A 23,971-nucleotide genomic window follows, 5' to 3' on the forward strand; every position below is an offset into this window, starting at 1 on the left:
TCTGATCCTTTTGCTCTCTTTGGTGCCTATATGCAGACTATAACCATGGAGACACACAGGTCTGCATAAGAGCTGTTTACATTTTCAACCTGTTCCCGACCACTGTATGACTATATACGTCAGTGGTCGGGACTTTAAATATGCCGCCCGCTCGCTCAAGAACCAGGAGCATGCCCTTCCGGCCATGCATCAGCTCTTCTTAGTGAGGATCAGGGGTGCAGTATGCGGCAGCCTCTGTCCTCCTGAGTAACAGGAGGCTGCCACACGTTAGTTGCTATGGAGATCCTGTCTGTGCCAGGGTTTCATAGGAAATTAGTTTAATTGTCATAGACTCCAATGATAATGCATTGGAGTCTATGAGAGAAGCAATCTAATGACTGCTGGTTATAATTCCCTATTGAAACTATTAAAAAGTGTAAAAAATAAAAGAGAGAAAAAAGTTTATAAAAATATAAACAAAAATTATACAAATTCAAATCACTCCCCTTTCCACAAAGTAAAAATAAAAATGCATAAACAATTAAAAAATAAACATTATGGATATCGCTGCATGCAAAAATGCTTATACTATTAAAATATAAAACTATTTATACCATATGGGAAATGTTTAATTGGAAAAAAAGTCAAAATGGCCAATTCAATGTTTTTTTGTCATTTTGTCTCTCACAAAAAAATTCATAAAAAGTGATCAAAAAGGTTTACATACCCCAAAACCCTAGTATCAATGAAAACTATACATCGCCCCGCAAAAATGAGCCCTCAAACAGCTCCATACACATAAAAATAAAGAAGTTATGGAAGGTAAGAATATGTTGATGCAAAGAAAAAATGTAATTTTTTTTCCAAAATGTTAATTTGTATTAGTATTAAATAGCAAGAAAAACTATACAAATGTGGTATCATTGTAATCATACTGACTAGGGATGAGTGAACCCGTGAAAGTTCGGGTTCGCCGAGTTTGGCCGAACTTCAGGTCAAAGTTTGGGTTCAGGAACCGAACTTGACCCCGAACCCTATTGAAGTCAATAGGGGACCCGAACGTCACTTTATTATTTTCTGTTATACCATGGTTATATCAGAAAATAATAGTGGTGAGCGCAGGTGACGTCATTGTGCACATCGCAGGTCCTTTGGCAGGTCTTGCTGAATGAAGATAGAAGAGACAGCACGATCGAGTGGATGAGGTGAGTTGTGTTTTTTTTTAACACCTAAATGGCCATATTCTTTTGCATTCTGTGTTAAGAATGCTATTATTTTCCGAATAACCATGTTATAACTCAAAATAATAAAATCACCCGAACACCGAACCCTAACCCAGACTTCAGTGAAAAAGGCTTGGGTTCGGGTCCGAATACCCGAACTCACAAAGTTTGGTACGAACCCATCCTCATTGAAATGTGCTTTCCTGCCCCCCAGTACATTGTATGCAACCATAAATGGTTCCATTAGAGAAAAAACAAATCTTCATACAGCTATGGGAATAGAAAATTTAAAAAGTTATGGCTTTGGGAAGGCTGGGAGTAAAAAATAAAATGAAAAATAAATAAATAAAAAGAATGAAAATCGCCCGGTCATTAAGGTGTTAATGAAAACTATCTGCACAGTTGTTTCATTTTTTTTATTCTAGATTGGTTTGAGTGATAACATATTAGTTGCAAAAGTGTTCATACCCTCTACAATAATGTTTTAATTATTTTAAGTTGCCGGGCTGCTGATGGTGCACGCAGAGGCCGTGGCCATGGGCGTGGTGAAACTGTGCCTGCTTCCAGAGCACAAGAAACACACTCATCCACGATAACCTAGCTTCATGTCCCAGTTTGCAGGGCGGCGCAGGACACCACTCTTGAAGTCACACCAGTGCGACCAGGTGGTCGGTTGGATTGCAGCAGATAATGTTTCCTGTCGGTTAAACATCACCCTATTAAGCACCCGAGCATCCCGAGGTGTTCCACTTCGAGCACTTTGGTGCTCGATCAACACTAATTCTAAGTAAACGGGATCTGTCTATTTGTCCTGGCTACTTCCAGCGGTCCTATAGAGAATGAATGGAGCGGCAGAGCGCATGCCTCACCTGCTGCTCCATCAGTTCGGAAAGAGTCCCAGCAGTGAGACTCCCAGTGATCAGTTATCTATCCCATCCCCTGTGAATAGTGGATACATTTTAAACTTGACACAACCCTTTAATCTATACTTATAAGTACATTTAAAGCGGACAAAACAAGTTTTGATTTATCATAGTGACATATGAAAGGTTTTAATTGGTGGGGTCCGAGTGCTGAGACGCTCATTGATTGTTAAAACGAAGAGATAGAAACACTGAAACCCAGTGTGGTTTCTCGTCACAGAAGGAGATGGACTTGAGATGGGCCTCATAGACTTTCAGCAGCAAGTACAGACTGTGCTGTATGTGAGCGCTTCTATTCCCCTCCTTTTAACATTCGGTAAGGGTCTCAGCACACGGACCCTCAACCATCAAAATCTTTATATGTCACTGTGACATGTGAAAAGTTTCTTACAAGTACAGGGACACAAAAAATACTCTGTTTTCTGAAGTCCTGAACTTTTATTGCAGGAGCATTTGAGCAGATAAAACTAATTATATTTAGCTGATGAAATAGCTCCTAGATAGGACAAGCCCAGGCACTCAGCATATAACACAAATATAATACAGAAATGTATATCCAAAAATATATCTTCATTGTTTTGCGTCAGCTCTACTCCCCCTGAGGAAGCTGATGCGAAACACGTGTCGGGGTCTCTTGGAGGTGCAACTAGCCGGGTCTGTGTTGTATATATGTTGTGAATAATGGTTTTTTATCTAGGTGGGGAGCCACATGGTTTGATTTAATATTTATTTATACTTGTTTTTCCATCCAACCTTCACCATTATTTGCAATGCTATAACTTGATGTCCCGACGTGTTTTGTGCACTCTCCATGTGGTTGTGTTTGTCTTTGCCAATTTATGCATCTATTTATTTGTTTTATCAATTTCAATAAAGATATATTTTTGGATATACAGTGCTGCCCATAATTATTCATACCCCTGGCAAATTTTGACTTAAAGTTACTTTTATTCAACCAGCAAGTAATTTTTGGACGGGAAAATTACATAGATGTCTCCCAAAAGATAATAAGACGATGTACAAGAGGCATTATTGTGGAAAAAAAAAAAAAACATTTCTCAGCTTTTATTTACATTTGAGCAAAAAGTGTCCAGTCCAAAATTATTCATACTCTTCTCAATAATCAATAGAAAAGCCTTTATTGCCTATTACAGCAATCAAACGCTTCCTATAATTGCAGACCAGCTTTTTGCATGTCTCCAGAGGTATTTTTCCCCATTCATCTATAGCAATGAGCTCAAAATCTTTCAGGTTAGAGGGTCTTCTTGCCATAACCCTGATGTTTAGCGCCCTCCACAGATTCTCAATTGAATTCGTCTGGACTCTGGCCCACACTCCAAAACGTTAATGTTGTTGTCTGCTAACCATTTCTTCACCACTTTTGCTGTGTGTTTTGAGTCATTGTCATGCTGAAATGTCCACTGGTGACCAAAGCCAAGTTTCTCTGCAGACTGCCTGATGTTGTCAGTTGAGAATCCTCATGTTTTGCTCTTTTTTCATGGTGCCATTTACTGTGATTAGGTTCCCTGGTCCATTGGCTGAAAAACACCCCCAAAGCATTAGGTTCCCACCACCATGTTTGACAGTGGGGATGGTGTTCTTTGGGTTGAAGGCTTCTCCTTTTTTACACCAAATGAAGGAAATATCATTGTGACCAAACAATTCAATTTTTGTTTCATCTGACCATAACACAGAAGACCAGAAGTCTTCTTCTTTGTCCAGATGAGCTTTTGCAAAGGCCAAGCAAGCTTTTGTGTGCCTTATCTGGAGAAGTGGAACCCAGCAGTGTGCAGTGCCCGTAAGATGGTTGCCTTGAGACATTGCCACCAGCAGAGCCCAGATTCACCGAGATGGCCTTAGTGGTGATCCTTGGATTCTTTTTCACCTCTCTAACTATCCTCCTGGCTAGCACAGGTGTCACTTTTGCCTTCCGACCACGTCCTCTGAGATTTTCCACAGTGCGGAACATCTTGTATTTTTTTGCTCAAATGTAAATAAAAGCTGAGAAATGTTTTTATTCCACAATAATGCCTTTTGTACATCGTCTTATTATCTTTTGGGAGACACCTATGTCATTTCCTGTCAAAAAATTACTTCCTGGTTGAATAAAAGTAACTTTAAGTCAAAATTTGCCAGGGGTATGAATAATTATGGGCAGCACTGTACATTTCTGTATTAAATTTGTGTATATGCTGAGTGCCCAGGCTTGTCCCATCTAGGAGCTATTCATTTTTGACACTTGCATTCTATTCGTGTTGTACAACCGTATTCCGGTTTTGTGTTTTATTGCTCATTGGTATCTTAGCTGATTAAATGCTTAAAGGAGGCTTCTGAGATATTTTATCCTGTGCATAGGTCATCAGTATCTGATTGGTGGGGGTCCCACACCGGGGACCTCTGCATGCAGCTCTGCCTAGGTCATGAGACATCACGTTCATCAGTCAAATGACCTAGGCACAGCTCATTGAAGTTAATGTAACTGAGCACAATACCATGCAAAGCCGCTATAGAATGTATGGTGCTGTGCTTGGTGAGCAAAGAGAAGGCTGTGGTGCTATTGTGAGCGCTGGTACCCTCTATAACAGCTAATCGGTGGGTTGCCCAGGTGTCAGACCCCACCAATCAGATACTGATGACCTATACAGAGTGATAGGTCGTCAGTTAAAAAATCTCAGAAAACCCCTTTAAAATATTTTTTTGCAGAAATTTCAGTCTGTCTATTAATATTTGTTTAATAACTTCATAGGTTGTGTGTGTTCTAGGACTAGCATGGTTTCTTTGTGTGATTTAATCTTTGATACAAAGTTGTATGTAATATTGCTATTCCTCATCATCCAGATTTTGCATGATCATGTATAATTATGAATAGAAGTTCAGATGAGTACTCATGGAAATTATTATAGCATAACAGGCTGTAATAAGGCATCATTGTAACATATCCTTGGTTGTTTATATTCCAGAAGACCTTGATGATCTTCGAATGGAAGGTGTTACCAGCCTCATGCCATCTGGAAGTAAATTTAGCCAAGGTCGTAGCACTTACACCACTGAACCTCAAGCAAAAGTCACTCTAAACATCTGCTCAAGGTGTGCAAGGTAAACATAGTAGACAGCAGCTGGCAGAACATCATTGCTAGTACCATGGAAAACAGATGATTTCACCCCAGTACATTAAGACCTCTTTTGTCGGTTACGTTTCTAATAAATCTTCAACTTATTCACTGGAATTGTGAAATTGTTTTCAGATGCTGATTTATAGCTTGTTCAGCCCATACACATTCAATAGGTGTCAGCCAAATGCTCCTGGCCCCACCATACATACCGTCTGCTCATTTAACTTGGCTGAGCATATATGTGTTCTCAGTAGGCAGAGGGGAATAAGACACTTCCATCCCAAACTCCTATGGTGGCAGCTTTTCACCCTTGAGAACAATAGAATCAGATTTGTTTAAATGCAACATGTCTGACCCTTCTTTCTCCGACATTTTCATTGGGGGAATAGTTGGGACACCCTCATACACATTAGAATGTTGGTCAATCCTGACAAAATTAATTTAATCTCTATGGCCACTTAGTGTTCTATTTAAAACGTAACTGTCTTTTAATTTTTTCATCAATGAATAGTACAAGTGAATATAAGAAACTTATGTAATATATCTTATCAGATAACGATGCTTCCTTCTCTTCTTATCCGGCCCCTCTCCTGCTACCTGTCCTCTTCACTAACTCTCCCTATTCAGAGGTTGACGTAGGAACGTTGTTAGGGCTGTTTCACACGAGCGAGTCCATTGCGGGAATCACGCTCCGTGTGTGAGTGTGATCCTCTGCTCTGGACTTGCAGGAGCGCACGGCATTATCGTGATTTATAATGCTATGTGCCTCTGCCTGACCTTATTTCTACAGAATCATACTGACAGCTTTACTTTATGTCACTATCTTCTGTGGAAAAAAGGCTATGCAGAGACACATAATCATGATAATGCCGTGCGCTCCTGCAAGTCCAGAGCAGAGGATCACACTCACACACGGAGCGTGATTCCCGCAATGGACTCGCTCGTGTGAAACAGCCCTTAGTGATGATCAGTGATGGCCAGTTCGCCGTGTTTGCCCGTGACTACATGCGGGCTGCCATCTTAAATCACAAGTCCGGCGATGCACAGGTGACCGGGAGCAGGCAGTTCAGACCGGCTCACGGCTTAGTACAATAGGGCTGGAAGGGTTAAAAAAATAAAAATAATAATTTAACTTACCTTAATCCACTTGGTCGCGCAGCCCGGCTTCTCTTCTGTCTTGTTCTTTGAGGAATAGGACCTTGATGACGTCACTGCGCTCATCACATGGTCCATCACATGATCTTTTTTACCATGGTGATGGATCATGTGACGTACCATGTGATGAGCGTAGTGACATCACCACAGGTCCTTTTCCTGTGCACAGCAAAGATGAAGACAGAAGAGAAGCCGGCTGCGCGATCAAGTGGATTAAGGTGAGTTACATTTTTTATTTTTTTTTAACCCCTCCAGCGCTATTGTACTAAGCATTCTGTATTAAGAATGCTATTATTTTCCCTTATAACCATGTTATAAGGGAAAATAATAATGATCAGGTCCCCATCCCGATCGTCTCCTAGCAACCGTGCGTGAAAATCGCACCGCATCCGCACTTGCTTGCGGATGCTTGCGATTTTCACGCAGCCCCATTCACTTCTATGGGGCCTGCGTTGCATGAAAAACGCACACTATAGAACATGCTGCGATTTTAACGCAACATACAAGTGATGCGTGAAAATCACTGCTCATGTGCACAGCCCCATAGAAATGAATAGGTCCAGATTCAGTGCGGGTGCAATGCGTTCACCTCACGCATTGCACCCACGTGGAAAACTCGCCCGTGTGAAAGAGGCTTAACGCTTTAAGGCCAATTAAACTAATCCCTAAGATGTCCGGATCCACTAGCCCACACAACACTTAATATGGCTGCAAAGATTTCTCCATATTACGCTCATGTGGAACTGGCCTTAAGAGTGTTAAAAAAAAAATTGTAACTGGAAAAATATATCCTTTCATTTTTACTACTTTACTATATATTTATAAGGCTACTTTCACACTAGCGTTTTTACTGGATCCGGCAGGGTTAAGCAAAAACGCTTCTGTTACTGATAATACAACCATCTGCATCCGTTATGAACGGATCCGGTTGTATTATCTTTAACATGACCAAGACGGATCCGTCTTGAACTCCATTGAAAGTCAATGGGGGACAGATCCGTTTTCTATTGTGTCAGATTGTGTCAGAGAAAACGGACCCGTCCCCATTGACTTGCATTGTGGGTCATGCCGGATCCCTCTTGCTCCGCATCCCAGGACGGAAAGCAAAATACAACATGTTGCGGTTTGCTCTCTGGTATGGGAACGCAACTAAAGGGAACAGAATGCATTTTGGAGCATTCCGTTCTGTTTAGTTCAGTTTTGTCCTCGTTGACAATGAATGGGAACAAAACTGAAGCGTTTTTTTCCAGTATCGAGCACCTATAATGAATCTCAATACCAGAAAACTAAAATGCTAGTGTGAAAGCAACCTAAGAATTTCTAGTCTAACGGATAGCAGTTACTAATTAATAGTTATCACAATGCTATTAGTTGTTGTCACCCAGTCACTTGATGTGTCAAGGACTGTAGCAGCCAATTTACACTAGTGTATCAGCTCAGGTGGGAGATCAGAACTGGAGGGACACTTTAATGACATACACAATAAATATGGAGATACACTAGTACATTCTGGGTGGCGGTGTTGGACTGGCCCACCACAGTACCATAAGTTTTTCCGGTGGGCCCAATTTCTGCTACAATAGTGGGCCCCAAAAGTCCAGGAGAAAAAAAATAAACATTTGGAACTGACTTTTGGAGATAATAACTTGCCCCTGGATGTTTTTCTTCAATTTATTAGACTTTATAGATGATATAAGGATTGAGCCCTCTGAATATTTTCCTTTGATGGGCCCAAGGAACCTCAGTCCAACATTGCTGGGTGGTACAGTTACTAAGAACCTTACAGTCCAGTATCCACTAGATCAGGGATTAGCAACCTTCTGCACGCCAGCTGTTGTAAAACTACAACTCCCAGCATGCTCCTTTCACTTCTGTGGGAGTTCAGAGAACAGCCAAGCAAGTGTGCATGACGGGAGATGTATTTTCACAACACCTGGAGTGCCGGAGGTTTCTGATCCCTGCACTAGATTAAATCCACGGCCAATATCAGATTAGGTGGGAGATCTAATTGATGCATAACAAAATTTTTCTAAAAAAAATCCTACTTAAATCCTCTCGATAGGTGTTTCCTACTGTGCTAAATGTGGGATTGCTACAGTAGTTAGGAAGTTTTGCAGTCCTGGTATTGTTTACATGAACCTGAATTTCACCGTAAATATTGTCACATACCTAAAAAGAAGGACCTTTAATGTATAAAATAGGTGATTATTATAACTTATACTCTTCGCCCCAAATATAGTATAAGCAAGTAGTCTTTATTTAATCACATAAATACGTACTGAAACACATAAAAAATGGAGTGTACACAGAAAAAGCAGGGCTCCACTGTGGAACATCCCCAATATCAATCAATCTCCGAACCCATGATGATGGCTATGTACACAGACTGTCTATGCATGTAGTAAAGGTACCTTTACTATATGCATAGACATTCTGTTATATGTTCCACAGTGGTGCCATGCTTTTTATGTGTTCACTCCACTTTTTATGTGTTTTAGTACATATTTATGTGATTAAATAAAGACTACTTGTTTACACTATATTTGGGGCCTTGATTGCTTGTTTTATGTAGAACATATGTCATTTTTCAGTGAGGCCTCATACACATTCTGCAACTAGGCTCTAGTGTTGTAGGTTGGGTGAATATTGTAATACACAATGCATATGTAGCTGCAATAAATACGTTTTCCAGGATTCAATTGTAAAAATTGTTTTATTTTATTGATATTTAATTAATGCCTTATTTTTTTATACGTATGAATCTCCCTTGAAAGTGGGAAGTCATTGCAGAGGTCATTTATGTAAACGAGAAAATGTTCTCCCTTGCATTTAAAGATAACACAAGATATTGGAATAGCAATACGTGTTTTGTTAAAAAAAGGCACAGTTGAATGATTTGTCCATAAAGAAGGATTATACACATTCTTCAAAGTTTCCCTACAGCATTTTTCTTAATCTTTTACATCTCACTTTTTTTTTGTTAATCACAGGATTTCAATGGCTTGGTCGACAGATAGTCCTTTTAAGCTAGAGGACCAATCAGTCTGGTTGATTATAATTCTTCATGTGTTCTTGTCAGGCTACTTAGTTTGTGGTGGGACTACTGCCTAGATCGTGAAAACATAGAGAGTAGAATAACCTATTGAATTAGACCTCCCACTCCCCTTGCTGCTCCCATGTCTGACATGTTAATAGATTAGTATTCCTTGTTACACCTAAGGCCATATTAGGTATTGAACATCAGCCCCAGACACATTCCTTGTGGTTTGAAATAGCTGGAAAATCGAACAGACACAAAACTATTTGTTCTCCAATAATTGCTCCTGGCTTACTACAGGATAAAGAATGATGGACAGCCTTCAAAAAGGGCTATGTATTAATTGTAGGTACAGGTTGGGTGGTTACCATACTGTGAAACATGCTAGAGAACATAAGAAGTTACTCCAGAAAGTCGACTAGTAATATCTTATGTCTATTTTGAGTAGAGAAAAAATATATAAAAAAATTCACACATTTTTTTTTTCTTTTTCAGAAGTAGTTTTCAACATTAAACAATTAAAATCTCTATGTAAAGAGTCAAATTTTTAATAGCAGGCATTTGTTCTTGTGTCAAAACTAAATAAGGCTACATTCACATATACGTTAAAACTATATGGCAGGCTGTTCTTGCAGAGCAACAGCTTGCTGGAGTTCACCGTATTCAGCATAGCCAGATACTGCTGTTCATCGCCGGAGCCTATTTCCTATAAGCACCAGTTTTTACTGGACGAATTCCATAACTAATGCTGGAAACAGGCCTGCATGATCCCTGCATGGTCCTATTATAGTCAATAGGGTCTGGCTGCTATGTCAGATGCCATGAACTACGGCAGGCTGTTTCTCTGCTTGAACAGCCTGCCACATAGTTTTGATGTATATGTTAACGTAGCCTTACAGACCCTTGGCCCTATGACCAGTACTGTCAGACTGAACCTTACTGCTATTTGGTTAATTTATGTAACCTTTTGCATGATTTTATTCCTTTGTATTTTTAAAAATATCTAAGGTGGCTTAACACCACCTGTAATCAATACGACTCTCAAGATAAAGGTCAGTGCTTAACATGATACATAATACAAGTGTATAATAGGCTTGATGTTCTTGGCTGTATTAATAAGCCCTTGCATAAATATTGTCTTGGTGGTATGTATGGATTTAGCCAGAACTACTTCAGAGAAACACTTGGGAGTACTTATTTCAGAGAATTATAAAAGCAGTATAAAATGTTCACAGGCTGCAGTAATAGCCAGAAGAATTCTTGGGTGTTGAAGCATCTGAAGCAGATAGAAGTGAGTTCATGATTCCTCTTTAAAGAGCTTTAGACTATTTTTTTTTATAGGGTATGTGGTCCCCAGAATTGTATACATGTATGATTAATGTATATTCAAAGATGATGAGCAAAAATGGGACAAGTTGTGGGCAATAAAAATATTACAATTGACATGAGAAATTTAACCCCTTAAGGACGCAGGGCGTATCGGTACGCCCTATTTCCCGAGTCCTTAAGGACTCAGGGCGTACCGGTACGTCCTAACTTTAAATCGGTATTCCGGCGCCGCGGGGGTTAATCGGAACGGGATGCCGGCTGAAATCATTCAGCCGGCATCCCGTAACAACGCAGGGGGGGGTCATTTGACCCCCCCGTATCGGCGATCGCAGAAAACCGCAGGTCAATTCAGACCTGCGGTTTTCTGCGTTTCCGGTCCATTCGGGTGTCCTGTGACCCGATGAACCGGAAAAAGACTGCGATCGGTGGCGTAATTATACACCACCAATCGCAGTCCGAGGATTTGAGGAGGCGGTGCTGGCCCTGGTGCTGAACACTGCTGTCCAGGGTGCTGATTGGTGCAGGGGAGAGAGGCGCGAGATTCAAACTTCCTGCGCTCCTCTCTCCCCTCCTCTTCCTGTTCTGCACGAGCACCCGGCAGCATCGTCCAGCACCAGCTCCTGTGTCCCCCTAATCGCCATCCATCACCCTCCTGCACCCATCGCCACCCAGGTAGGTTAGGGTCAGTGAGGGAGAGGCACCGTTAGGCAGGGAAAGAAGGGAAAAGTTAGAAAAAAAAAAAAAAACTTTTATTCCTAACTTTTTTGATCCATCTATCAGACCCCAGCCTCCCCCCTGCCACTTGCCCCCCCCTACCAGCCCCCCACCACCACCAGCCCCCCCCACCCCCCACCAGCCCCCTTCCCCCCCCCCCCCCACTTCACCACCAGCCCCCTTTTTTTTTTTCTGCGTGCACTGACTGGTCGGCACTTTTTAGTGTCCGTCCACTGTTAGCGCCCGCCACCCCACTGTTAGCGCCCCACCACCCCACCGCTGATCAGCCTTGTACCGCTGATCAGCAAGTTTTAACTTTTTTTCCTAACACTTGCCCTTTTTTTCTTGCCTTTTTTAGTACGCGAACACCCGTTGCCCCCACACACACGCACATATAATAAAGTTTGCCACACACGCACACCTACACGCACACACACCCATGGCCCGCCGGGTGTTCTCGGCCGAGGAGGCATATGCCCAGATTGCCTCCGACTCTGAGAGCCCCAGTGAGGATGAGGATGACCCCACATTCCTTTTATCATCCGCATCCTCCTCATCATCATCGGATGACGATGAGCCACCAAGGCGGCGGAGACGCCGCCAGGCGGAGCCAGGGGCCCCACATGCTAGGGATCCTGTGGCCCACCCTAGTACGAGCCGCCCTGGGGTTCGTACTGGTTTCCCGGCCCACCAAATAAGTTCACCGGAGCCCCCTGCCGATGAACTTAGCTGGTGTCCCCCAGTGGACTTTGAGCCTGAGATTCCGGATTTTGCTGGCAATCCTGGAATCCAGATTCCCACAGTGGGGTTTACTGAAATAGACTATTTTAGTTTTTTTTTCAGTAACCCACTGGTGAATCTGATGGTGGAGCAGACGAATCTGTACGCCCAACAGTTCGTCGCTCAAAACCCAGGCTCATTTTTGTCTAGACCCGGTGGCTGGACGCCGGTCAGTGCAGCCGAAATGAGGACATTTTGGGGCCTCGTGCTGCATATGGGTCTAGTCCAAAAACCCAGTGTCAGGCAATACTGGAGTGGGGACGTCCTATACCAGACCCCACTGTACAGTATGGTCATGACACGTCCCCGGTTTGAGGCCATCCGGAAATGTCTGCATTATTCCGATAATGCAGCATGTCCACCCCGAGGTGATCCTGCCTATGACCGGCTGTATAAGATACGGCCGGTCATCGATCACTTTGGGGCCACATTTCAGCAGGCCTACGTACCTGGAAGGGAGGTCGCGGTTGATGAGTCTCTCGTTGCGTTCAAGGGGAGACTCAGTTTCCGCCAATATATTCCCACAAAGCGGGCGAGGTATGGCGTGAAGCTATACAAAATTTGTGAGAGTACCTCAGGGTACACTTACAAATTTTGTGTGTACGAGGGGCGAGATTCCCGTATTCAACCCCCAGAATGTCCCCCCACTCTGGGTGTTAGCGGGAAACTCGTGTGGGACCTTATGTACCCACTGCTGGATAAGGGTTACCACTTGTACGTGGATAACTTTTATACCAGCATTCCCTTGTTCAGGTCCCTTGCCGCCAGATCCACGTTCGCTTGTGGGACCGTGCGGAAAAATCAACGCGGCCTCCCTGCCTACCCCCTCCAGGTACCTATCCCCAGGGGTGAGACCCGTGCACTTACCAGTGGAAACCTGTTGCTGGTCAGGTATAAGGACAAGAGGGATGTCCTTATGCTGTCCACAATCCACGGTAACGGCACCACCCCAGTCTCTGTGCGAGGTACCACGGCAACGGTCCTCAAGCCCGATTGTATCGTCGACTACAATCGGTATATGGGAGGAGTTGATCTCTCTGATCAAGTCCTCACGCCATATAACGCCATGCGCAAAACCCGGGCATGGTACAAAAAAGTTGCGGTCTACTTGGTGCAGGTTGCCATGTACAACTCTTTTGTACTATCCCGAAGCGCTGGCAGCACAGGGACATTCCTCCAGTTCTATGAGGCAGTCCTCAAGGACCTGATCTTTTCGGACCGGGAAAGAGCAGGCCGGAGTACCTCGGGAACTGGAGGCGCCCGGATCGTCCCTGGCCAACACTTTCCAGGTGTGGTCCCCCATACTGGAAAGAAGGGACGAACCCAAAAAAAGTGCAGAGTGTGTCGCAGGAGGGGGATACGGAAGGACACCACCACTCAGTGCGACACGTGCCCCGATCATCCGGGCCTCTGCGTTATCGATTGCTTCAGGGAGTATCACACTTCCATGGAGTACTACATTTTTATAATCCCCAACAGTCCACTAGAGAACATAAAAAACTATGGCTCTCAGCCTTTGGAGACACGAAAACATTTTTTTTTTCCCCAAAAAATATTAGTTTTAGTGCAGGCATCCTCAAACTGCGGCCCTCCAGATGTTGTAAAACTATAACTCCCAGCATGCCCAGAAAAACCTACAGCCATCAGCAGGGCATGGTGGGAATTGCAGTTTTACAACATCTGGTGGGCCGCAGTTTTAGGATGCCTGCTTAGTGTCTCCAAAGTCTGAGAGCCATACATATTGGGCATCGTCGCGTGCGTAAAAGTCGTCGCTATAAAAATAACTTTTGACCAAACGCCTCGGATGAACAGTGTTAAAAATATAAAAAAAAAACGGTGCCAAAACAACAATTTTTGGGCAAAATTTCCATTTGAATCCTTTTTGCCGGTAATAAAGCAAGGGTTAACAGCCAAACAAAACTCAATATTTATTGCCCCGATTCTGTAGTTTGCAGAAACACCCCATATGTGGTCGTAAATGGCTATATAGCCGCACGGCAGGGCATAGAACGAAGGGAACTCCATACGGTTTCTGGAAGGCAGATTTTGATGGACAGTTTTTTTTTTGACACCATGTCCCATTAGAAGCCCCCCCTGATGTAGCCTAGACTAGAAACTCCAAAAAAGTGACCCCATCTAAGAAACTACACCCCTCAAGGTATTCAAAAGTTACTTTACAAACTATGTTAACCCTTTAGGTGTTCCACAAACTAAATAGCGAATGTAGAAACAATTTTAGAATTTTTTTGTTACATTGCCTCAAAAAAGAGTAATATAGAGCAACCAAAAATCATATTTACCCCTAAAATAGTCCCAAAACAACAACCCCCTTATCCCGTAGTTTCCTAGATGGGGTCACTTTTATGGAGTTTCTACTCTAGGGGTGCATCAGGGGGCTTGAAAGGGTACATGGTGTAAGTAAACCAGTCCAGCAAAATCTGCCTTCCAAAAACCGTTCCCCTTCTTCTATGTCCTGCCGTTCGGCCAAACCGTAGTTTACGACCACATATGGGGTGTTTCTGCAAACTACAGAATCAGGGCAACTCATTTTGAGTTTTGTTTGGCTGTTAACCCATTTTTTCCAGTAATAAAGTAAGGGTTAAATTGGAAAATTTTCCAAAAAATAGAAATTTCAAAATTGTTTCTCCATCTGCCATTAACTCTTGTGGAACACCTAAAGGGTTAACAAAGTTTGTAAACCCAGTTTTGAATACCTTGAGGGGTGTACTTTCTTAGATGGAGTCACTTTTTTGAAATTTCTATTTTAGGGGTGCAACAGGGGGCTTCAAATGGGACATGGTATAAACAAAACCAGTCCTGCAAAATCTGCCTTCCAAAACCCATATGGTGTTCCCCTCCTTCTATGTGCTCCTGTTCGGCCAAACAGTAGTTTACAACCACATATGGGGTGTTTCTGCAAACTACAGAATCAGGGCAACCCATTTTGAGTTTTGTTTGGCAGTTAACCCTTGTTTTACTCCTGGAAAAAATTGATTATATTGGAAAATTTTCCAAAAAATAGACATTTCAAAATTGTTTCTCCATCTGCCATTAACTCTTGTGAAACACCTAAAGGGTTAACAAAGTTTGTAAACCCAGTTTTGAATACCTTGAGGGGTGTACTTTCTTAGATGGAGTCACTTTTTTGAAATTTCTATTCTAGGGGTGCAACAGGGGGCTTGAAATGGGACATGGTATAAACAAAACCAGTCCTGCAAAATCTGCCTTCCAAAACCCATATGGTGTTCCCCTCCTTCTATGTGCTCCTGTTCGGCCAAACAGTAGTTTACAACCACATATGGGGTGTTTCTGCAAACAACAGAATCAGGGGAACCCATTTTGAGTTTTGTTTGGCAGTTAACCCTTGTTTTACTCCTGGAAAAAATTGATTATATTGGAAAATTTTCCAAAAAATAGACATTTCAAAATTGTTTCTCCATCTGCCATTAACTCTTGTGGAACACCTAAAGGGTTAACAAAGTTTCTAAACCCAGTTTTGAATACCTTGAGGGGTGTACTTTCTTAGATGGAGTCACTTTTTTGAAATTTCTATTCTAGGGGTGCAACAGGGGGCTTGAAATGGGACATGGTATAAACAAAACCAGTCCTGCAAAATCTGCCTTCCAAAACCCATATGGTGTTCCCCTCCTTCTATGTGCTCCCGTTCGGCCAAACAGTAGTTTACGACCACATATGGGGTGTTTCTGCAAACTACAGAATCAGGGCAACCCATTTTGAGTTTTGTTTGGCAGTTAACCCTTGTTTTACTCCTGGAAAAAATTGATTATATTGGAAAATTTTCCAAAATAGAAATTTCGAAATTGTTTCTCCATCTGCCATTAACTCTTGTGGAACACCTAAAGGGTTAATAAAGTTTGAAAAAACAGTTTTGAATACCTTGAGGGGTGTAGTTTCTAGAATGGGGTCATTTTTGGGAGGTTGCTATTATCTAAGCCCCACAATATGACTTCAAACCTGAACTGGTCTATAAAAAGTGGGATTTTGAAGATTTCTGAAAAATTTCAAAATTTGCTTCTAAACTTCTAAGCCTTGTAACATCCCCAAAAAATAAAATATCATTCCCAAAATTCTACAAACATGAAGTAGTCATATGGGGAATGTAAAATCATCGCAATTTTTGGGGGTATTACTATGTATTACAGAAGTATAGAAACTGAAACTTTGAAATTTGCTAATTTTTCGAAATTTTTGGTAAAAATTGTATTTTTTTATGCAAAAAAATTCACTTTTTTGACCCAATTTTAGCAGTGTTATGAAGTACAATATGTGACGAAAAAACAATCTCAGAACGGCCTGGGTAAGTCAAAGCGTTTTAAAGTTATGAGCACTTAAATTGACACTGGTCAGATTTGCAAAAAATGGCCAAGTCCTTAAGGTGAAATAGGGCTTAGTCCTTAAGGGGTTAAAAGATACCGATTGTCAGAAAAAGGTCTATCAATGAAATCTAGGGTTTTATGCCTAATAGAAGACAGGTGCCTCTTTTGGGACCCCCTGAGACTTCCTGTCAAACATACTGTAGGTACAGGGGGTATACCTCTGCCCCATATGAAGTGACCAGTGATATACAGTAAATGGTGCATGCCCTGTTACAGATTTTACATTAGGGCCTAGGAGCTTCAGGTTACAACCCGGCCCTCCATATCCCACTATTCACTTTTCTGCTATGCTTTCCTATTTCATGCATGTCGACACTGTATTCTGGACTATATTCATGACCTTTGGCTCATCTTCATTTACTTGTTGTTTTACTCATATAAAACCAAATTGGAATTTAGAATACATATTCACAAGTATACCGACACATTCTCTAACTTTCTCCAATCATCAAGGCTTACAATGCCCAGGTCATTAAGGCTTTAACTGTGTCATTGACAATACTGTGGGATCACTATTTAATTTGTATAAAAGTCTGAATGATTGTGTAAAATTATTACAAAATGGCTTGTTCTCAGAAAAGCTGCTTATGTTTTTTTTTTTTTTTTTTTTTTTATCCCATTGGTCTTAAATGCCAAGTCGCTCAGTCTCTGCCAAATCATTATTCTAATATGCAATACATTAATATTGAGAATATATTTTTCCAGCATTTATTTGTCCCTTGTAGAGATTATATTTATAGTAGATGGTTCATAAACCTTCTTTCTAACTCCATTTGGAGACTGAAAATCCAGGTGTGATTGCAGTTAACCTCAAAAGCTACTTCCTCTGTTTCTTACTGAGCTGTTTGGTGGCGCTCTCACAGTGGAGACATGCAGAGTTTTAAGAAAAGAGGCATCAGAATTGTTATTTCATAGGGAAAACATTTCATAGGGAAAACAAGTATTTACTAAAGCAGGCATGTCACGATAGATGTGTGTAATAGTTCTGCAGGTTTAACATGTCAAAAGTAGACTTTACATTGTGCAGAAATACTTTTTGTTATGGAATTCCCATCAATGTTGATCACATCTTTCTCTCAATCCTATCAGATGGGACAGTTAAACCAGTGCTCCCGTGTAAGGAATTGACAAGACAACTCTTAAGGCCTAGTTCACACGAACGTTTTTTTTGCGAGTGTACGGGCCGTTTTTTTTGTGTTCCGTATACGGTCCGTATACGGAACCATTCATTTCAATGGTTCCGCAAAAAAACTGAATGTACTCCGTATGCATTCCGTTTCCGTATTTCCGTTTTTCCGTTCCGTTGAAAGGTAGAACATGTCCTATTATTGCCCGCAAATCATGTTCCGTGGCTCCATTCAAGTCATTGGGTCCGCAAAAAAAATGGAACACATACGGAAATGCATCCGTATGTCTTCCGTTTCCGTTCCGTTTTTTCTGAACCATCTATTGAAAATGTTATGGCCAGCCCAATTTTTTCTATGTAATTACTGTATACTGTACATGGCATACGGAAAAACGGAACGGAAAAACGGAACGGAAAAACGGAACGGAAAAAACGGAAAGGAAACGGAACTCAAGAACGGAACAACGGATCCGTGAAAAACGGACCACAAAAAACTATGAAAGCCATACGTTCATGTGAACTAGGCCTTAACTTGTCAAAACATTGCAGACAACCACAATTTATATTAGATAATTCAATAACTAAAACAAGCCCCTCGGCTCAAAAGGGATTTCAAGTGGGGGAAAATTCTTTACAAAGGGCTCAACGTTGGTTGAAATAAATAAAAGAAGCAACACTATCCCCCACTGCTGCCATTTTAAGGCTTAAGCTCCCTTTTGTCACGCTCGTGTGTGGGAGGAAAACACCACCCGAGCATAGGAGGAAAGGGGGATACCAGAATAAGGCCTGGAAACTAGGAAAGGAAGATGGACACCTCCTAGAGAAAACCCTAACTCCAGTCCTGACAGACTACCAGTATGAACAGGCCCCAAAGGTATGCAAGTTCATACACCTGATACCTAGAATCCTATCTCACCCTATAGGACCCTGGAACTAATGTCAGGACTGAGTCTACCTGTTCCTCCAAAGGGAAGGACAAACAGGAGTCTCCCTCAGGCCTAATGACAAACAACAGGGAAAAGCAACACACACATATATCAAAACACAATACAAAAGGGAACGGAAACACTTATCTTCAATGAAGCTTTGGTAGACCAGGAACTCAGCCGAGAACCAAACAGAAGCTAACCACAAGTCCAACAGAAGCTATAAACTGCATAGCATAGTGGGAGAAATAACAATTAATAGAGAAGGTTAAATGACCACAATAGCAACACCTGGGGATAGAAGGTGTGGCAAGCACCCGAAATAACACAGATGTAATTCGATCCAAAAGGAAAACATATCAGATCAAACCACGTGTTGCCAGTCTCACAGATCTCCTGCCACCTGTTGCGGGAACGTCCGTATGTCTTGGTACATCCGTAACACCTTTACACCAGCTAATTATTGGTGCTAAATGTGCAAAGTGACAAAAGTGATGTGTTTTTAAGGGATCCAAGATTGGTGTAGGAGAAAATAAGATCCATCAGTTTATCTATCATGATGTCTTTTGTAAAAAATAAAAATAAAAGTGTGAATGCTAAAGGATTTTCCCACTATAGAGTTGTACTCAAAATGTTGGCATAAGTGTTGATTGTGAGCCTTGTAGTATATTAATACACATTTTTTGGGTCCCTGGGCTCCTCTGTAACAATACTTCTGTGTTTTAGATTGCAAGGAGATAATCTAGCTCAGGGAGAAGAGGTGGTGCCAAAAGAAAACTCCTCTCCTGCGAAAGGTACAGCAAATGCCAGGGGTGAGTACCGGTGTTCTTCAACTTTTCAATAGCTTTAACTGATTTATAGGCCGATTTTATCCATTTACCTTAAAACATTTGGTCAGATTATTGAGGTAAATAGAGCACCATGAAATACTCCCGGTATCTATGATGAACATGTCAATAGACTTCCATGCACCAAAATAGTTTCCTACTGGCATACATCTGAGTGTCATCACCCACAAAAGATAAATACAATTGCATAAATTCAGGACATACTTTTGACATAGCTTGAGGGATTTCCAACCACATACATGGAATGTATGCTAAAAACACCATTGAAGGTTTCTCATAATATCTTACTTCAGTTTTATCAAGACATTTGTCCTGGTCATAGTTGCCATAATTTCTGAAAAAGATTCATGGCGGCCTTAAAACACAGATTGAAAGAAACATTGTTGCCACTATTTTAACAGTTGATTTTTTTCCAACAAAAAAAGTACAATGCATACAGTTGGGAAGCACTTTTTTTCCTCACAAATGCTTGACACGTTCCAGGAATAACATTATGCATTTTTATGTACCCTAACACAAAGCAGAAGCAGTACATCAAACAAGTCCTTACTCTGTCTTCAAATCCTGTCTGGACCATCACCTTTTGTGATAAGGCTGCCATCTCCCCTTGTACAGGACACTCATTTTGGATTGCTTTTGGATTGCTATAGATGTAGCAAAAGGATCTTGTATGTGGAGCTGTAGTAAAGCGGCCTGGCACATATATACAGGTCCTTCTAAAAAAAATTGCATATTGTGATAAAGTTCATTATTTTCTGTAATGTACTGATAAACATTAGACTTTCATATATTTTAGATTCATTACACACAACTGAAGTAGTTCAAGCCTTCTATTGTTTTAATATTGATGATTTTGGCATACAGCTCATGAAAACCCCAAATTCCTATCTCAAAAAATTAGCATATTTCATCCGACCAATAAAAGAAAAGTGTTTTTAATACAAAAAAAGTCAACCTTAAAATAATTATGTTCAGTTATGCACTCAATACTTGGTCGGGAATCCTTTTGCAGAAATGACTGCTTAAATGCGGCGTGGCATGGAGGCAATCAGCCTGTGGCACTGCTGAGGTGTTATGGAGGCCCAGGATGCTTCGATAGCAGCCTTAAAAGGGAACCTGTCACCAGGATTTTGGGTATAGAGCTGAGGACATGGGTTGCTAGATGGCCGCTAGCACATCCGCAATACCCAGTCCCCATAGCTCTGTGTGCTTTTATTGTGTAGAAAAACCGATTTGATACATATGCAAATTAACCTGAGATGAGTCCTGTCCCTGACTCATCTCACATACAGGACTCATCTCAGGTTAATTTGCATATGTATCAAATCGTTTTTTTTTACACAATAAAAGCACACAGAGCTATGGGGATTGGGTATTGCGGATGTGCTAGCAGCCATCTAGCAACCCATGTCCTCAGCTCTGCCATCTAGCAACCCATGTCCTCAGCTCTATACCCAAAATCCAGGTGACAGGTTCCCTTTAAGCTCATCCAGAGTGTTGGGTTTTGAGTCTCTCAACTTTCTCTTCCCAATATCCCACAGATTCTCTATGGGGTTCAGGTCAGGAGAGTTGGCAGGCCAATTGAGCACAGTAATACCATGGTCAGTAAACCATTTACCAGTGGTTTTGGCACTGTGAGCAGGTGCCAGGTCGTGCGGAAAAATGAAATCTTCATCTCCATAAAGCTTTTCAGCAGATGGAAGCATGAAGTGCTCCAAAATCTCCTGATAGCTAGCTGCATTGACCGTGCCCTTGATAAAACACAGTGGACCAACACCAGCAGCTGACATGGCACCCCAGACCATCACTGACTGTGGGTACTTGACACTGGACCTCAGGCATTTTGGCATTTCCCTCTGCCCAGTCTTCCTCCAGACTCTGGCACCTTGATTTCCGAATGACATGCAAAATTTGTTTTCATCCGAAAAAAGTACTTTGGACCACTGAGCAACAGTCCAGTGCTGCTTCTCTGTAGCCCAGGTCAGGCGCTTCTGCCGCTGTTTCTGGGGAATGCGGCACCTGTAGCCCATTTCCTGCACACGCCTGTACACGGTGGCTCTGGATGTTTCTACTCCAGACTCAGTCCACTGCTTCCGCAGGTCCCCCAAGGTCTGGAATCGGTCCTTCTCCACAATCTTCCTCAGGGTCCGGTCACCTCTTCTCGTTGTGCAGCGTTTTCTGCCACACTTTTTCCTTCCCACAGACTTCCCACTGAGGTGCCTTGATACAGCACTCTGGGAACAGCCTATTCGTTCAGAAATTTCTTTCTGTGTCTTACCCTCTTGCTTGAGGGTGACAATGATGGCCTTCTGGACAGCAGTCAGGTCGGCAGTCTTACCCATGATTGCGGTTTTGAGTAATGAACCAGGCTGGGAGTTTTTAAAAGTCTCAGGAATCTTTTGCAGGTGTTTAGAGTTAATTAGTTGATTCAGATGATTAGGTTAATAGCTCGTTTAGAGAACCTTTTTATGATATGCTAATTTTTTTTGATTTTGGGGAATTTTGGGTTTTCATGAGCTGTATGCCAAAATCATCAATATTAAAACAATAAAAGGCTTGAACTACTTCAGTTGTGTGTAATGAATCTAAAATATATGAAAGTCTAATGTTTATTAGTACATTACAGAAAATAATGAACTTTATCACAATATGCAAATTTTTTGAGAAGGACCTGTAGTTTGCACTCGTGAGTAGATTGATATGATTGTGGAAGATGAAAGTGAAGCAAACACAAGCACTCTCGGCAACATATTACTCAGCTTTGTACAGTAACTCTCCATCCAACAATTCATCAGAGTTAAAGAACATTCCTAGCTCAAAATAAGTTTTCATCCTTTGTAAAACTGAACATCTATTTTATCAGCAAGTCCCTTGTTTTGAGAAGATCTCTAACACTAAAGAAAGCCATTTAATGTTGGTCTCATATATGATGCCAAATATTCTGGCAGTCATACATAAATATGTAAAATTTACTTGACAGAGTAAAAACACATCCAGAAACCAATCACCAATGGTCCTTTTACACAGGACGACGTAATAGACAATTATCGGGAAGAAAACAAATGTTCTTGATAATTGCCTGGTTATCAGAGTGGGTGAGAGCAGCATTTAATCTGCTGCTCCGATATTATGACCTTTGGTACCAGCTGAAAGACACAATCACTCAATGTGTTTTCTCATTCATAGGGTGATCACTGGCACCTTTAAAAATTGCAATTATTGGGAACTCTCATCCCTGATAATTGACCCAATGATTGGTCCATATAAGGCCTTTTATCACACTTCAGTGAATCATAGACATGTTCTGCTCGTGGTCTCAACGGACAGCAGAAGTAACTATTGACTTTAATGTGTGTATTCACACATCAGTATTTCTTCACGGACCATGTGTCCATGGTGACACCACAGAAGCCTGCCTTATTTTGTCCTCCATGACGGATACCTCACACACATTATAGTCTGTAAGTCAGTGAAAACCACAGACACAATACAGATGCCATCCATGTTTGGTCTGTGCTAGGAGATGCTCTGGAGATTAATTTTCAGCTGATCAGTGTCTGTGGAACATGGATGACACACAGATTAAACACAAATTCTTCAAAGACTTCTTCACCAATGAACCACTGACCATCTTGTCACGGGTGTCGTCACAGACATGTTAAAGAGGCCTGAAAGGACCTCAAGTCTGCTGCCATGCCTTTTTCATCAGATGAATGTCTTAGTTGGTTATGTCTGCAGAATGGCCCCTTTCTTCACACAAGAGGGCAGCTTGTGGGCCTATATTTCCAAGTAAATTTACTTTTTGGTGGTGAGATAGTAACATAGTCTGAAAAAAGACATACATCCATTCAGTTCAGCCTGTTATTCTGCAAATTTGATCCAGAGGAAGGCAAAACCCCATGAGGTAGAGGCCAACTTTCCTCATTTTTGGGAAAAAAATATTTCCTGACTCCAATCAGGCAATCAGAATAACTCCCTGGATCAATGCTGCATAGTATACCCTGAATATATCTGGTAGGCATCATGGTCATACACCTTATTGTTCACTATTTAGGAAAGCATAGTCTGCTGCCCTTTTCTATATGAAGGAAGACAGTAATATACCGATACGGTGCACGCCAGGTTATCGCTCTTTTTTTACTTACCAGCATTTATGTTAGTAAATTTGGGCCTTTTAAGGGAACCTGTTACCAACTTCATCCTGTTCACACTGAGGGCAGCATAATATAGTGGAAGAAATGTTGATTTCAGTATTTTGTCACTAATGAGATAAGTGGTTGCTGAGATCTTCAGTGCATCACAGCCCATGCCAGAGAAGATTCATAGGCTGTCTGAGATGAGTCATAGTTATTCATGTGCTTCTGCTCTCCCCATCCACCTGCTAATGAGCATCAGATTTCTACTTAATTTCCCCCCTATGA

General features: G+C 41.6%; 1 protein-coding gene across 1 annotated transcript in view; it reads left to right on the forward strand.

Annotated features, from left to right (window-relative positions):
- Nucleotides 1–23,971, forward strand: part of C5H8orf34 (chromosome 5 C8orf34 homolog) — a 304,643-nt gene that overhangs the window by 147,180 nt on the left and 133,492 nt on the right. The window contains exons 9-10 of the mRNA XM_044294965.1: nt 5,086–5,221; nt 19,429–19,514. Coding sequence (XP_044150900.1) covers nt 5,086–5,221; nt 19,429–19,514 — 222 coding nt within the window. The remainder of the gene's footprint in view (nt 1–5,085; nt 5,222–19,428; nt 19,515–23,971) is intronic.

This window comes from Bufo gargarizans, chromosome 5 (genome assembly GCF_014858855.1).
Source record: "Bufo gargarizans isolate SCDJY-AF-19 chromosome 5, ASM1485885v1, whole genome shotgun sequence".
Taxonomy (NCBI): Eukaryota; Metazoa; Chordata; class Amphibia; order Anura; family Bufonidae; genus Bufo; species Bufo gargarizans.